This window comes from Argopecten irradians, chromosome 14 (assembly GCF_041381155.1).
Source record: "Argopecten irradians isolate NY chromosome 14, Ai_NY, whole genome shotgun sequence".
In the NCBI taxonomy this organism is placed as follows: Eukaryota; Metazoa; Mollusca; class Bivalvia; order Pectinida; family Pectinidae; genus Argopecten; species Argopecten irradians.
In genome coordinates, this window is record NC_091147.1 from 22832163 (window position 1) to 22850919 (window position 18757).

Here is an 18757-nt window from a genome sequence, read left to right on the forward strand (position 1 = left end):
GCAATTTGATTTTCGCAAATTTTAATAGCTGTAGAAATATTGAAAACAAAGTATATAATTTACACGCAAAAATGCATTACAGTCTACATGATCATAAAGATGAAATACAAATACAGAAGCAAATATAAGTTACGATTGAAACAAACCCGCAAAAATAATTTTGCAATTACTTGCATTGTATAACACTGTACAGTACAAATGTGAAATTTTAGAAACGTTGCGTTGAATAGAATGTCCCTTGCATGGGTTTATTAAGCTTATTTAGCTTATCAGGTGACATAATATATTCTTGCCTCTGATTGGCTACTCACATTGGTACTATTTGAAATTATGCGGAAGAGTGGGCACTATTGAGTGAACACACGTGGATCTACTGTGACGTCACCATTACATAATGACAATATAAAGACGTCAAAATAGTATTATACAGGAAAGAAAAAGAATGTTGCGTTTCTACAGAAAACATTTCACTAATTCTATATTGATTTATCAACAATTTTCATTGAACTGCATCTCGTTAAAAGAAACAAAGATTTCGGTGACGATTCTTATACTTTATTTGTTGTACTTATACAACATAATACATTGTAATTCTTAAATGACTTTTACGACATTCGAAATATGAAATAAAATCCCTATAATGATTGGCTTTGGTATTCATGATAGTAATGTTATGTTTCTAATCAGACATATAATGGAAACGACATGATAGATGGTGGTTGACAATCGAAAAAAATGTCGAACTATGCAATTGCTACTAAAATCAATAAGGTAGATTTCTGTTTATTTCTAACAGTGTGCAAATTGGTTCCAAAGCATTATCAACACCAATATGTATAAATAAGGCCTATAAAACACCAAAGAAGTTCAAAGCAGTTGACAAAAAATACGGAAACAAATTAAATTCCAGAAAACACTTATCACGGAAAGTACAATACAGATCACCAAAATATCATTTTAATGAATAAATATATGCATATCTTGTATCATTTCAAGATCAATTGTTATACAATATATTTATCACAGTTGAATAAAATCACATTTTATATATACATATAAGCACAAACAGAATATTGGCCCTATTAAGTGTTTAAGTGGATATCAATTTTACAAAAATTTTAAACATATAAATATATATAAATCATTGATTTAACTTATAATGTTTTTATAACTTTACTTCGTTTTTTCCTAAACCCTATCGCACTGATAGCTATGTAGAAACCGCTATCGTTTGACACTGTTTGTCTTTAGTTGTTGTGGGTTGTATGTATTATTTACTTTTTTATGTTCATTACTTTAAAATCTTTATTCATATCTTGCTATTATATGTCTGTATTACATCTGGTAATGGTTGTTAACATACATTACATGTATACAATTATGAGTTGAAAGCTAAATATGTATTATCACACAGAAACATATAGATATACACTATATTTCTCTTTGGTTCGACTGCAGAAAAGTTCTTCTTTGTCGTCAAACCATAGTCGGCATATAAAACAATATGAAAACTGCAACTTTTTGAAAATGAGAAGTTCACCACTCCTGGTCAAGTTACAATGAATATTTGTGTTATAATGTTCCTTTTATTGTCGAATATTTAGATAATTTTGTAAACAAAAATGATAGTACAAAAAATAATATCCAACGGCACGAACATCATGTTTATTCCAGGTAGACACTGTCGTTATCACCGGTAAATTCACACATATCGTTTTCAATATCAGTTTACACCTTTTACGTTCGTACATATATCCATTTACTGACAGGCTTTCATACGTGTGCATACAAAGTAGAAACATTACAAAACCGTTGCCCTGTGATAACTTTGTATATAGTGCGAATGCATTCATGCGTATAAATACTGGTTCTTCATCTATGATAAAACGGAGACCGTAACACTCTACTTAAAATAACAATAAATTGAAATATTTTTTAATTACAATTCGGGTAAATATAAATTCACAGAAATAAAGTTTGGCATGAACGTTCTCGAAAGCAAGGTACTCGCGAAAGAAAATCTACGGTAACACGATATCACAAAGTCATCGTATTTTTATAGTGTGAATAAATAGTTTCTGCGATGATCAACAGAATACCATTGTGAAGGTATAAGTCAATGAAAAATCTAAAATCGGTAATAAATTGTTATAATGAACTAAAACACTCTAAATGTGATATTTTACTAGTGCTGTACTACAAGCATGAATTAAGTACTTTTTCTGTGCGGTTCAATTTATAAATCAATACACTAAAAAAGCGATACATACATATGTATTTAGTATTCATGAAGTATTTTTTACGTTGTACTTACAAAATTAGGAGTATATATATTCTGAAAATCCCGATTTTAACATGTACTAATAACTAGAATGTCACTGGTGCAGCTAATATCTAAAGCTCTTTGATATGACTTTTAATATAACAGAATGGCATGTAACTGCAGATAATAGGTTTCTAATAATGCAATTATGCGCCTTTGTGTGATGTTTTTATATTTGCAATTCTCTAGTCTCAATAGCATGGCATTAAATCGTTCTGCATTGACGAAATATAAATGAAGGAATTTCTGGCACAACGAGTATACCGAAAAAAAGGATAGATAGGAAACAAAAAGCCAATTGACGTAATACCAGACCAGGTATCAAATATCCATGATTATAAAAACACTCATAAAAATATAAAACTTTTTTTGGTCGCACTACATTTATATTTGTGTATATGAATACTGTGCACAAACTTATTGTCGCATGAAATAAAACTTCAATTTTCGCGGGTGATCCGAAAACGTGAAATTGAACTGCAGCGAAGAAAATGTTATAGATGTATCGTGTGTGTATAAAATAATATGAGAGTATATATATTTTGCAGGCATAAAAACGTGAAAATGATTCGCCGCGGAAATAATTTCAGTTACAATGTAATCCCCGGAAAATTTTCTGTGTAGTTATTGTTAATTTAATCAGAAACTTTTTTTATCGACGCTGATATCAACACCCAATTTAGGCACTACACGTATCGTGAAAGAAATACCAATCAATGTTATCTGATACAGCGATATCTTGTTTCATTGTAACACAATTATATATGCCATTATACCAATCTATTAATTTAGATGTTGACTTATTTTATTAATATTTCTTAATAAATTGTATGCCATTAAATGTAACATCCGTTTTCAAGCTTTCTGTTTCAAAATATATGTCCATAATTGTGACTTATTCATATTCATATCACAAAAAAGTGAGCATATGAAAAACGTAATTATCATAATGTATAAAATAAAGAAAATTATTATTATGTCAATGATGTTTTGTTGTATAAACCATCTGACATTAATATATTAAATCAATCTATTTTTTATAAAATAATATGTGCCGAAATTTTCATACTTATGAATTCAAAGGGCTTTTAATATGTTTTTCACCAGCAAAGGTTACCTGCATTTTGAGAATCACAAGATTTTCAATGTGCAGGCTTTCATTTAAAAATTTCACTGAGTATTACAAACACTGCCAAAATAATTACCTCTACGGTACAGTGAAATAAGAATATATGATCTGATCAAGGAGCCAAATTGGTGTCCGCAATTTCAGTAAGTAATTGCAAAAGGATTTTTGCGGGTCTGTTTCCATCGTAACTTACATAAGGTTTACTAAACACAAATGTTAGAGTGTATATTCTGTGTTATCTAAAAGGCACATTGCACTCTGGTCTGTCCATTTGGATGATCTTTTAACAGTTTATTTTATCACATTTTGCGGTTTTTAATAGATCAATGAAGAAAACAATAGAATGTCAAAATTTCGGCCAGTTTTGGCTCATATGTAATTTTGCATTTTTGTTTCAATTCATAACAATTATGTTAATCCACTGACTCAGCGTTAAAGACTCTTGTAGTAATGTTTTGATCTGAAAAGACATACTGTCAGTTTGCTTCTCACCATTAACGACAACACACAAGGACGTCTACGACGAATAGAGCTTGCAATCGGTATTTCTATTACCTAATTAAAAAATCTAATTATATGCTACTTCTGAGTAAATCCTGCCCATGACATAATTCTTTTAGATATATAGATAATTTGGTAATATGATTATGTATTTACACCTGTACCTTGCCCCTGGCGACCATTTAACGTTAGATACCAACCCGGAAGACAACAGCGGGGTAATGTAATTAATCTGGTGTACTGCTATAGTTAGAGGACTGTTTGAATATGCACACTATTGTGCATATGTGTCTATTGTATACTATATATGTCAATATTCGATATAATCTAATATTCTTTTTCGGGTTTTTTTGGTACCATATATTTTATAATGTTGATTGTTTAAGTAGTGTACATGTAGTATATTTGCTTTGGTTAATTTGACGGCCTTTAAACATCGGGTAATTTAAGGAGGTGCCAGGTGTTCAGATGGTAAAACATAGTTGGAGTTCTCGGAGAAAACAACTTCCATCCCGCGGTCAATACCTAGCATCTGCCGCAAATGGAATTCAAACTCGCGACCTAGAGTGGAGGGCAATATATCCTGATATGTAGTCACTCGGCTATCGCGGTCACTAAGTGCCATACATGAGATTCGAACACGCAACGTAGAGATGGAGGAACATACATCGTGACATTGTAGTCATTCGGCTACCGTAAACTGTAAAAAAAAATATTTCGCGCCAAGACAAGATCGCATTTTCATGCTAAATAATGTAAAACACCATATAGAACTAGAAGTTAGATTGTTTTCGCTATGATTTGATTTTCGCGGATTATAAATGCTGGAGAAGTATCAAAAACTAAATTGCATCCAAAAATGAAATTACTTTATAGTACATGTCCATAAAGATGAAACACAAATACAGAAGCAAATATAAAGAAATATTGCGTTGACTATATTGTCATTTGCATAACGATATCAAGCTTCTTTAGCATATTCTGTTACAGAATACTGGATTCTGATTAGCTATTCACATTGGTCCTTTTTACAATTGTGATAGGAAAAGTGGAAATAAAGTTCATCTAGCGTACGGGAAAGAAAACAAATGTTGCGTTTCAACAGAAGACAGTTCACTTGTTCTATATTGATCTATCAACAAACTTCATGAAACTGAATCTCGTTTTAAAAACATAGATTTATGTGACAATTCATAACTTTTATATGTTGTATTTATGCAAAATGAAAATTTTCAAATAACTAAGAAGACATTCGAAATGTGAAGTTAAATCCCTACCATTCTCATGAATATTCATGATAGTTATGTTGTGTTTTAAATTCAAATATATCATGAAAGCAACTTGATAGGTGATGGATGACAATTGAAAATGAAACTTTGCCAAATTATGGAATTAACTACTGAATCATTTAAGTAAGTTGTTTATTTCTTTTTGCAGTGTGCAAAATGGTTCCGAAGCAATATCAATAAAATTGTATATAAACAAGGCCAATAAAACACCAAAGAAGTTCAAAGCAATTGATAAACAATACCAAACAAATTAAACTGCAGCAAACACTTATATTAGGTCTATCATGGTACAGTACATATCTAAAAATATCATTTTGTTTTATAAATGTATGCCTATCTTGCATGATTTCTAGATTAATCATTATACAGTATATCTCATACAGTTAAATAGAAGCATATTTGACATAAAAATGTATGATGAAATACCATTGAAACATAAGCACAAACAGAATATTTAATTTAATTAGTCTCATCATTCTTTACAAAAGGTTAAAAAATTAATTTAACTTGTTCTGATTTTATATAAATATTTTCACAGAAATTTATTTCAATGTTGGATACACCCTATCACGTATATAGCTAGGTGTCGCTATCAGTTGATAACGTTACTACTTTAGTTTAAGGTTTTCTGTGGGATGAAGGTATTCTTCAATTTTATTTATGTTGCTACTATACTACTGATATATTTCATCTGATGATTGTTTAAGGATTAACTTGAATAGATTTTTTATGTTATTGAGATATAACACAAAAATGTGAGTGTACTCATAATAAACCGCGAAGCGGTATACAATGAAATTACTCTCAGATTTTTGTGTTATATCAATAACATAAAAAACCTTCAAATTAATCCTTATAATTCAATTTACTAAAGATAATCTCTTCAATATTCAAAATTCATTTTGGGACTCTTTTGTCTATGAAATCATTACGTCGTCATCGCAGTCAATCAGAAGCAACGTTACAAACGACTACGCCATTTTTTCCTTTATGGGCTGATAAAGTGATTTTTTTAGCCAATGACAATGCTTGTAAAAACAAAATTGAATCATATTGATATACATCACATGTACACAATTATGAACTGAAAGTTAAATATGTATTACAGTACAGAAACACATGAATTAATATCATTATACGAATATTTAGTCTGACAGCAGATATTTGTTCTTCTTTGTCGACACATCAAACTTTTCAGTTGTCATAGAGATTTATATTATCATGTTTCTTTTATTGGCGAATCCTTTACGTCATTTGTTAACAATATGAAAGTACGAAAAATAATATAATTATACGAACATCATATTTATTACTGTAATACGAGTAGATACTGGTCACCGGTAAATGCGAAGGTGAATCAAACAAATCGTTTGCACTATGAGTAAACACCTTTTATTGTGCGTATGTGTATCCATTTACCGGCAGGCTTTGCATACGTGGTTATACAAAAATTTAAAAAGTGCAAACAATATAAAACCGATGACCTATGACGTTATTTGAAGATGGCGAGGCGCGAATGCATTCATGCATGTAAATACTGCTTCTTCATTCATGATTAAACGGCGACCGTAACACGCCACTTAAAATAACAATAAATTGAAATATCTGTTATTATCATTCGGGTTAATGTAAAGTCACAGGAATATAGATTGGTATGAAAGTTCGCGAACGCAAAGTACATGCGAAAGAAAAAATGGTTAATATACGGTAATGCGATGTTACAAGGTCATTGTAAATACCAATATGAAGGTTAAAAATATTTATATTATTTACAAGTTGTCGATTATGTATTACAAATTGTTATAATGAATAAAAGTACAAACACTGTAAAAACATTTTGTGCTAGTATTGTACGACAAGATCCCTTTCTGAGCGTTTTATTTACAAATCGATCAACTAAAATAATCGATAAATATTTAATATTCATGAACCATTTTGTTTTTCTCAAAAATAGCGGTGTATATATTCTGGATATCCCGAGTATAATACGTACGATAACTAGTATGTGCAGCTATTGAAACGTGTATCTATTATTCATTTGCACGTATACCTTATTAAGCTCTTGAAACAAGAAAATCAATAACATTTCATAATGTAGTAGTTTACTGCAGATAATAGTTCTCTGGTAATACAATTATTGCAGCGTGTGCTATGTCTATATATTTGTCACTCACTATTCTCAGTAGGTGCATTGGTAAAATATAAAAGAAATTGATATCTGGCAGAACTAGTATACTTTTTACAATGACGATTGATAGGAAAGAAAAGGCCAATTGACGTTATGCCAGACAATTGTCGAACTTCCTCTTTCTTGGAGATAAAAAAATCCAATTACGAAACTATTTGGCACAATATACTCATATGCATATCAAAAAAAGAAAGAAAAAAAAACAAGACTTCGTGCAAATGCCATTCTGTCTTTACAAGCGTCTTCAGGTGAAACCAGTCTTGAGTTTTTTTTTCTTTTTTGATATGTATACCTGTTATCAACACCCATATACTGTATGCGACATTATAACTTATTGGCGTTAATATTATACATTTGCATGAATACATTGTGCTTCAACTTAGATACCACACACATATTGTTAAACAAATATTAATCAATATAATATAAACAGTGATTTTTCGTTCCATTGTAGCACAATCATATTTGGCGTGATACCAATCTATTTATTTAGATGTACACTGTATTTGAATTTTATGCCATTAAATGCTACGTCTGTTTTTTAATATTTCTCTTTCAAAAATATATCTATTATAATTGTAACACATTTTCTTTCAAATCACTGATAAAATGGTACATTGGAAATCTCTCTCTTTTCTTGTCTTTATTTACTTTTTAAAGATGTTCCACCACTGACAAATGGTATTTTTATCTATCAAAATATTGAGTAGGCGAATTTTAATCAGTAACAAAGGTTACATACTTTACAATATTACCATCATTGAAAAGTCTCAGCTTCCTATTTTACTTCAAGATAAAAAAAAATAATTGCGTTTTGAAAAAAGCACGTGGCAATGTGTCCTATATGGAATGAAGTACTGATTGTGTCTACTTCAAAAGCAAAATATATTATTTCATATAGATTTATATGCTAATTAGACACATAATACACTAGTAAACAACAGTTATTGTTCAAATGATGGGTATTGCTTATGCTGTCGGCGGTGAAGCACCTTTAAGTATATGTGTTGTTATCATTCAATATGAAAGATTATATTAACTATTTTAAATATCCGTGAGCAATTAGAATTTGAATAAATGTTAAATCTGTATGAATGTATGTGTGAATTTTGATGCTATGTCTAAATATCATGAAAGTTTTGAAATTGTTTGAAAGATGAAAAAAATCAAAAAAGTTGTGGTCCACAATTTGAAATCACATTGGTATAGAGCATTAATAAAAGTAATTGCAAAGTGAATTTTGTGGGTATTTTTCCATTTAAATGTACAAAAAAAGAAAAATGTTACATTGCATAATTCTGTGTTGTGACTAATGTTAATAAGGCATGATACTCTTGTCTGTCCATTTGAATAATTTTCACATTTTGATTCAAAATTTCAAAATGTTCTATCGGTAATGGCACATGATATTAATATGACTAATGTATTTTCATAAAATTGAACGATACTTGTTTCCCTTTGTGGTTTTCACTAAAAATTGAAAATAAAAATAAAAATGTTTCTACTCAAACGCTAATTGGAGTTGATGTTATATGTCATAAGTAAATTGAAAATTATTATTTTTACAATGACACGGAACACAATATGTAGTTAAAGATACTGTAGTAATGTTTTGATCTGAAAGAGACAAACTGTCAGTTTGTTACACAACATTGACGACAACACAATACACGTCTATCCTACACACAATATTACCGTAAAATAAATAAGAAACCCAAAGATATTCACACAATTTGTACCTAATGGGTAAAATGGCTTATAACATCATTTATAATAAAGATGTATGAAATATATACTGTATGGAGAACTTACCTCCAGAGAGTATTTGTCGTAAACAACTACCAACCCGGAAGATTAGAGAGGCGTATTTAATCGATTCGCTGTACTGCTATAATTAGATGACTTTGAATATGCATACCTATTGTACGGATGTGTCTGTTGTAGCTCTTTATACATCCTAAATGTAATATTTTCTGGGCTTTTTTATGGTTGATACCATACATTTTTACTTTAGGTTTGATATTACAGAGCAGTGATGCTTTGTTTGATAAGATAAGGATCCTGTTAACAACCATGGTTGTTTAAGGATGTGCAAGTTTTTTTATGATACAGGAAAGCCGAGATATGAAGAGAGAAATTGGTTTATATTATTGTATCTACTATAAACAAACTAGATTCATTTAAAAAGTGCCAAGTGAAAACGGTTAGCAGTTCCCGGAGAAAAACCTTCAACCAACCTGCCCACATAGCATAAGCACTCGCGACCTAGAGACGGAGGGCTTGTGGTCACTCGGCCACTGCGGTTACTATAACAATACGCTTTATATTATAATAATACTTAGCTGGAATAGAATTCGGCATCAGCCTATTGATGTCAATGGACCAAATATTCAACTACCGTAAACAAACGTATTTTCGCGACGAAGTTATTTCGCATTTTCATGCTCAGTGACATAGAGCACTCTAATGTAATAAAATGTTTTCGAGGCGATTTTTATTTCGCGAATTTTTAATCATCGGTGAAATATTAAAAAATAATGCGGAGGCGAAAAAACAGTCAATATCTACATAAATATGACATACAAATATAGTAAATATTAAAAATCACCTATTATTGGATCATGAATATCAACTTCCACTTTAACGGGATTAAGTACATTAAATGCTAAGTAATTCCAATGGGTTTAAATAAATAATGAAAAAAACCGAAATCGCCTGGTTAAGGGGCACTATAGGCTCACAATATTGTCTCAAAACATACAACTTCGCATAATATTTACATTAGCAACAATTGAAACACGAGACGCGATCTGATAATGTTAAAAAACAATAGGAATGTAGAATATACCTTCCGGATTTTACGAAGTTGTATTTGAACTGGGGCTTTGACTTCATTTCTTTTTGACTATCTAATTCTTGTTAATAATTAAAAATATCATCTTTGATAGCAAAGCGATATAATTGTTGATGCAATGATACATGTATGTAAAACACACAATATTGTTACCGATGTTATATGGGAGGTGGAATTGCAAATTAAAAAAAAAACAAGTAACCGTGACATGGTAACCAAATCAACATTATTGTTGTTAAAATAAGCGTAATGTTACTATTTTATATATAATTACATATAATGTATGAGTAAAGATGAATAAATACTAATGAATCAGGCATTAAATATTTTGTCAAAACAGTGTTTTAGGCAACCTTCGTATCAAACCTAAGTAACCAGACTTTGTTACGGATGTATGACATATAGCGGCGCTATTTAGTTTTATATGTATTTCATACTAATAAATCGTTATAACTAACCAAAAGATAACATTTATATATACTCGGGTATTTAGTGACATATGATATCACAATAATTTGAACAAAGACATCTGATTCGCTATAGACATGTGCACCGTTTGTGGCCATGGTGGAACCTTGGAAACGATATTAGTTATTCTTCGAACCCCAAAACCTTCAGGTCATGGGTTCAAGTACCAAGGGAGGCGATGCCAGATAGTGATCACAGATAAATTGTTCCATTCAGGATGATATACCTACAACATCTGACACGCCAACTAGAGACAATGCGTTCTATTGTGGTCAATGCAACCATGAAGATATTTGACGATTTATTTAGACTATAGGACCAAATCGTCGAATTGTGTTCGTAAAATAGCGATTTATATATTAGTACAGATAACATAGAATTCCTACAATTGATATATTAGATAAAAAAAGTCTCTGTTTTACTATTTTAAAATTTTGTAGTACAATGTAATGAATTTTTCCATAGCAGAATAAGCATATTAAACATGGTTTATCAAATAACATCCTATACTTTATCATACGAGGTTCATATCGAAAATCCACCCGAATTAATCCATGATAAACCATTGCTTTTGATTCAAATCCAAAATTGCGGCAATTACTGGCTATTTGATACCGATGTAGACTTCAAACTTTTTGACATAAAATATGTTTGTGGTGTCAATCTCAAACACGGTGAAATAGCATGCAGTTTTGTTTACGAAATCATCTTCGAGTGTATAAGACTGTCAACAAGCTATTTCGCTTGCGATTTACTTTCACAAATTTAGCTATCACAGTAATTTCCATATGAACCTCGCTTATATTGACATATTTTTGTATTTAATTTTCAATTTCGCAAGTTAGTGTAACATTTTGAATTTAATGTAATGCTTAATTAAAAAAGATAAATTTAAAGAAATAATTAAAGTATGTAGATATCTGCTTGTTGGCCTACTATCGCTTTATATGATATAATAGAAGCCGATGTTTTAGCTGATGGGAATGCGCAAAAGATCCCGACACCGACATTCGAAGTACAACAGCATTATAATGGCGTCAAAAAAAGTAGTTCGGGTCAAATCAAAAGACTGGAAGAGACCAAAATCCACGAGTGGAATATCATTTAATATGACTGAAGACAAGGCCTTAAAGGGCGCAGCCAGATGTTTCAGTAACCTTTAATTATGCAATGTGAAAAAGTTCAATTTATGGAAATAATGGAGCCGATTTTTCTGTTTATTTTTTTATTCATATATTCTCACTCTATTCTTGTCCCAAAATCCCAATTTGAGAAAAAAATCCACATCAGAGAAAGAAGAATTTTTTATTTCCGTAACAAATAATCCGTTTTGGGTCAGCTGATTATATTTCAAGGTGGTCTATCACTTGAACGCTTGCAAATAAAGAGCAATTGCACTGAGCTTCTGCCGGGTGAAGATTACGTTCGTCGGACCATAAAAGCCTTTGAACCGCTTAATTATATATATATTGAGTTGACTTCAAAGCATCGCATTCACGCAGATGGAATTGTTACATTGGGTAAAAAATGGCGACCGCAAACTGAAACTGTCATTGTGTAGGATTGAATTTTGCAGATTTTTTTTCTTATATTTTCATGTATGCGTTACCTTTGCAGTGCTTCGCCCTTATTATTCCAACACCCATTACATTGATTGATACAATGGTCAGATAGTAGATGTAAATTAACATTAACGTTCTGTGGTAGAAAACTAATAACTTTTTCTTCAAAAAATATTTATAACATGTAAATAACAAAATAACAAAAATATTCCTTTCGCATAAGGAATGTCACACCATTTCCAAATTTCATTTTTTCATTTAACATTTAAGCTTACATCATTTTCTCTTCATGACAAATCATTAATCCACATCCGTTCAATATTAATAAATCCAATAAATCATCATATAACTAAGTTAATTAAATTGATCTTCAGCATTTTTAAAAGAAAAAAGATAAGAACCAGGTAAGACATTTCTAATCGCCTTCTAGCACACTCATCTGATGAAATATCACATCGTACACTCAAATACTCAATACATAGGTCTCACCCTTCTAAAGGTGCTTTTTTAAATGAAATGAATGATGATTAACTGATGTGAGTTCAAATAAAAAAACATGTCTCTTTTTATTGCAAACGCCTGTCAAACTTGATAATCTCCGACGCGCAAACGACGACTTCCTCTCTACTTCACGGTGTGTATCGTGACCCTAGGGAATATTTGGTTTTCGTTCTATTAGTTCAACACTCTATTTTACACCCAAGGTCATTTGAGGACGTATCAAGTTTTTTATTGGAGGTAAGTTGGAGTACCAGAAAAATTAAAACCGTCTACCAGCTAGCACTTTTCAATTGCCCCATATATAAACCGAATGCAAACCAGAGGTCTAGGGCTTGTGGTCATATGTCGGGGCATCTTAACCACACAGTCATCACACACCACATATTATATAAGCTCTGAAGATAATATAACATGTAGAAATTATGTTTCGATATTTCAGTTCTTATTAATAATACGTATCGTCGGCTGGTACAGCGGCACTTGGACGTCTGCGGTTTGATTTGCTTCATCAAGTTCATAGGTCACCTTCTTGACTACGTTGGTTTGTTTGAAAATCCCAAGCCCGCTACTGCGCAGGTTAGCAAATAACTTATTTTTACATTTAGATCACCAGCTACTGGACGGACTATGGTCGTTGACAGTTATCTGTAAAACCTTCTGGACAGCACTGACCAACACAGCTTGAAGACTTAACGAATATGAGATTATCTTGGCAGCTTCTAAAAGCTGCAATAACTTTATCACCACAAGCAATCATCTTGTTTGCGTTGTAAGGGTGCTGGTAGTTGCAGCCTTGATTCTTATCCTCGCAAAATGTTTCTGTGACAGGAAATCATATCATGGATTTAGTAAACCAATATCTCTTTATGATTGCTTTTTATAATTATTTATATATATAACGTATATACGTATATAGAGTATATTACATTGCTTCCTTTTGATGTTTTATTTTCAATCAATTACTTCAAATATAATTTAAAGGTAAAACTCGTTGATTAATAATGTTAAAAAGAATTTTATCACAATTACATTTCATAACGATTATAGCGACCAATTCTGTATAAAGACTACCTGCTTATCAATATCGAGTTCGTGCGGTCTCAAATGCATGTATATAGCAAGCAAATACGACTCACCGAGTACAATACGAATCTTTTGTTTTGCATAGACAGTTCTCCTAATACCTTCGTCATCAATAAAGCTGCTACCAAGTAACAAAGTTGTATCGTGGTCAGCCATGGAAAATCTGGGGATAGGAAAACGTTTGGCTGAACATTTTCTCTCCAGTATATACATCCTCTATCAACTTAGCAGGTGATATTTCATGCGTTCCGTTGGTATAGATTGTGTAGTTTTGTGGCCTGCAGCCCAAGTGGATCCGAAGATTGACAACAGCTTCCTTGTTTCTATGAAATCGCCTCCCGTAGAAGAATTGCAGTATCGACCTTAATAAATTTTGAAAATTAGTATGCCTGTTATTTAGGATTATCATGCAGCAATTTACGATAAATATTTAATTTTATACCTTGCGATTTTGACAGTGAAAATGGAATATCAAAACAAGTTACCTTTAAACAAGTTTATGTCTCAAATAGTATCTTACATATTTTTGAAGAAAAAAAAAAGTAATATTTCATTATTATTTTATTATTTTAATTATTTCTGTAACGATGATACAGAACTGCGCCAATTTATTTTCTACATATATTTTATATAACTTACAAGTGTAGTTAGTAGATTTTATCATGACTGCGTGAATTCATCACTGCTTTAAACTGTTAAAGACCGCGATCGCCTTTGCATTAAATAAAATTCAATTGCGCAAAAAATCACGAGGACAATGTGCACGTATCGTAGCTTTTACATACCTACAATGCTTGCGATTGACGTAAAATGCTGCAGAGCGGCTCCGGTTTTCGATACCAAGATCATATTGAATTTCTTCTCGTGGTCATCACACGTGAGTTTTCCCATTGTTAAAGTGACCAACAGTTCGTTAAGATCAGTGGATGCCTGAAAATTAATACCCTTTTGGTCAGGAACGTCAATGACGGCATCCGTCCGAAGTAAGCCACGTTTATTGATCCTTCCATAAATATCTACAGAGTAGGTCTCAACTGCATCAGGTATACAACTGATGAACTGCAGTTCCAGTTTCCCATTCTCGTTGTCTTTTAATGGCACTGTTAACTGCTCTGGACAGGCTGTGAGATTTGGTATCCCTAAAACAAGCAAAAGAGAATTGTACTTGTAAAACCAATACATTTTTGGTCCTCGTAGTTTTGTTATTTGCTTTTAAGGTATTATTCTTGCGTTAAATAATCAAAATCGAAATACTATATTACCCTAAAATCCCAAGACAAGCGATGAAAGATATTTTGTGCTCGTTTTTTTTTCTTCAATACTTACCATCGACCTGGAATTGTTTATTTAAAGTGTCACCATTTTGAAAATGTAACATCCATTTCCCGTTGTCCACACAACTGGTTGGAGTTAATCTGACTTCACATGTAGCAATATTTTCCACAACACTGACATCAAAGTGGAATCTTCCGTTCAAAGAAGACCGATTTGGACGGAAAATCCCGTTTAGTTCTGTTTGTAGCTGATATACGTCTAATGGGTCCTTCACATGCACGTTCCATTTTATCGTCTCATTTTTTTCCTTTTCCAGACGGAATTTCGATAAGGTTGAATCTGTAAAAAAGAGAAAAAATGAATCCGCATAACGATAACAATTGTTATTTTTAAAGTTCAGGTATCACTTTGTGTTGATTGCTTTTTATAACCAGAATACTTCCGCGTAGGCCGAGTAGTTAAGATGTCTCGACATATTACCACAAGCCCTCCATCTCTGGGTCGCGAGTTCGACTTCCATGTGGGGCAGTTGCAAGGTACTGACCACTGGTCGGTGGGTTTCCTCCGGGTACCCCTCCAACAAATAACCTGGTACGTCCTTAAATGACCCTGACTGTTAATAGGGCGATAAACTAATAAACCAAAACTTTAGTCCTTCTTTTGATTTGTATTAATATTTTATTAAATACAGTCATTCTTGTTTTGAAATCTACATAAGTTCAAACATAAATGTATTAATTGATTAATATATGCTGCATGCGATAATGCATTTCTCAGGATAATTCTTGTATCTGTAATCAATTCCAATAGTAGTAAATATTTTTATAATGAATTAATTTAGTAATTGCCCCGATCATTTAGAATCTGCTAATATATATCCCTGTCGATATACATTCATATATTTTCAATATATAATTTGAATAACCTAGCCGTTGAATTTTTTCTAAAAACTCATAAACAAGGGAAACTACAAACATGTCAACTTAAAATGTTACCGTCAAATTCGTCACAAAATAAAGAAGGCAAAACTACTATTTATTATCAAAAATCACCAAAACACACATTGTCTTAAACTTAAGATGAAAACTATCTTACTTCTGACATTCACGGACTGTGTCTGAACGGAGTGTGGTGTGGTAGACTTAAGCGAGTCTGCCGTAGGCTTGCATCCTAGTTTGTCTGTTCGTTGAAAAATTTCTACAGTCATGGAATAAGTACAGACGTATCCATAATTGCTCAGTAGCATGCCTTCAGAGTTTGTCCTGGTACAGTTCAGTGGTATATAATAGGTGCCGAAATCTGCTTTGGTTAGTTCCAATTCAATAAGGACTGTTCCACAACGATGATATCCACTACAGGTAACTTGTACATAGTCTTCCTTGTCTGTGCCGTTGGTATATGGTGTTACTTCGATATTTATTTCGTCGCTATAATCTGTATATAATGTTTAGGGCACACATATTACATAATTAATTGAAGTGAATGGGTCATTTCGTATGCGATATTTATTTCGTCGCTATAATCTGTATATAATGTTTAGGGTACACACATTACATAATTAATTGTAACGTCGCTTCGGATATAAAGACAGACATAGAAAGTGTGCTTAAATGAATTTTGAATTTGAATATATGATATTTTGTAGATTAGATTGTATGGAATAGTTTTAACTTTCTTCTTTTGTTCTGTAATGACAAAACATATTACTGTACTCTCATTACAGATTGTAAAAGATATTATGTGTTATGTCATATAGCATGTATTGAGCGTTTCTTTTCATAGAAGAAACATTACCTCGTTTTTCGTAATGAAGAGAAAAAATATTCATGTATAAAAAAATCTACTTATTTATTTCTGGTAATTTTACCTTTCACTTTAAGCGACAACCATGTTTCATCCACTTTAGTGTTGTTCTCTTTTGTAAACGTAATTGGTTGATCTTCTTCATCAGCACATTCTGGGGGTTCCTTACGGATGATGATCAGGTCGTTCTTCACCTGGATATTGTATCCATCGACTATGGTGTCAGTATCGTGCTTTAAATCAAAGGTAACTGGTCCATCACCGTTTTCGAATTTTTTTCGCGGACTCCAAATATTAACCCTGGAGTATTCTTCCGTGTAAGGACAAACGACTGTGTTGGGAAAAGGCCGGCATATATCTGTCAAGAAAACAAAGAAATAATCAAAGTGCAAAGTGCATTGTCTTAATTGGAATAATGTGATATCGCTATTAACATCCTTAAACAAATTTTGTGTTAATCCATTACTTTAGTAAACAAATAGACATGAAAGCGCTTATTACAGATATTAAAGTTATATATATGTTGTTATTATGGTTCGATTACCTTCCTCCGTCGATGACGTCACATGGTAGATAACCCCAGCAGCGATGGCTAACACCAGCAGGAAACCAACGACTATCGATATCTAAAAAAAGATGTTTAGGATAACAGAATTATATGTTGATTTATCTATATATAGCTTCCCAAATAAGGCATATCTTTCAGGATGCTTAACCGCCGACAGAACATAAATAATTTTTGTATAGTAATTTGTGTTTAATCGTGTGTGTATATGTTTCTATTTAAAACAAAAATGCATATAAAATTATGTGTTTTCACTTCTGGTCTGCGCAATCAATATCTAATTCCATATAAGTCATGGTTTTCTTTCCGGGGTGAATTTAATTAGTTTAAATAGCTTATCAGGTAACAGTTCCTTTATACTTACCACAATTCTTCTTTTTTACAGAAAATACCATTAACCGCACTGTTGAAACAGTGTAAACGGGAAAGCATTGTTATAGATAATTAATCGCTTTGTTTATCAATTATTAAATTTTTATTATTATAATCAGTAATGTATTTTTTTTTTCTTATTTTCAGGTGACTTAAAAGAAATATACAGTATTGTAACAGAGTAATGTTTATAAATAAAAATTGGCTTTGACTTTGGTTTAATTAGTCCTATTAACTTTTAATTTCGTGGCAGGTATGTTGGTGGAGGAATGTCGGAGAAAAGCCACCGAGAAGTAGTGTTAAACCATTGTAAGTCCGTATTGTTTTCAAAGTGGGTTGTAACAGACCGGTCAGTAACCGGCAACTACCCGACATGGGATTCGAACAAGCAAAGGAGAAGTGGAAGGCATGTGGTAATATGATATCTTTTTTTAAATCTTTATTACGTAATTTTTCGTCGGGACATATTAATGACTCGGCCCCATTTTACTATGTTTTAGGTTTAGCATTAGATGTTGAATATTAAAAATCATATTGAAGAGATTGATAAACAAATGATAGTGGGTGTTACTTACCGCATATTGCCGTGGCCTAGTGGTCTCTGCCCTCTTAAAAAATTAAATAAAAAAAATGAATAGACAATTTATACAGTTAAAAATAGTTTCTGCTCTTTTTTTGTTTTGTAATGTCTTTTGTCAAAGCTAAGCTGGTGTACTTAAGTGATTTGAACCGGATATGGTATATTAACATATTGATTTCTATAATTATTTATATTATCTGTTACTGTTTTAATTCATGTTGTATAAATTGACAAGAAATATGCGCTTATGTATGAAATACTATT

General features: G+C 31.8%; 1 protein-coding gene and 1 pseudogene across 1 annotated transcript in view; both read right to left on the reverse strand.

Moving 5' to 3' along the window:
- LOC138307499 (uncharacterized) overlaps positions 1-3963 on the reverse strand; it is a 42206-nt gene extending 38243 nt beyond the window's left edge. The window contains exon 1 of the mRNA XM_069248281.1: positions 3945-3963. Coding sequence (XP_069104382.1) covers positions 3945-3947 — 3 coding nt within the window. The 5' untranslated portion in view covers positions 3948-3963. The remainder of the gene's footprint in view (positions 1-3944) is intronic.
- A 1394-nt stretch (positions 3964-5357) lies between these two features.
- On the reverse strand, positions 5358-18379 carry LOC138307102 (uncharacterized; annotated as a pseudogene).
- Positions 18380-18757: the final 378 nt, after the last annotated feature.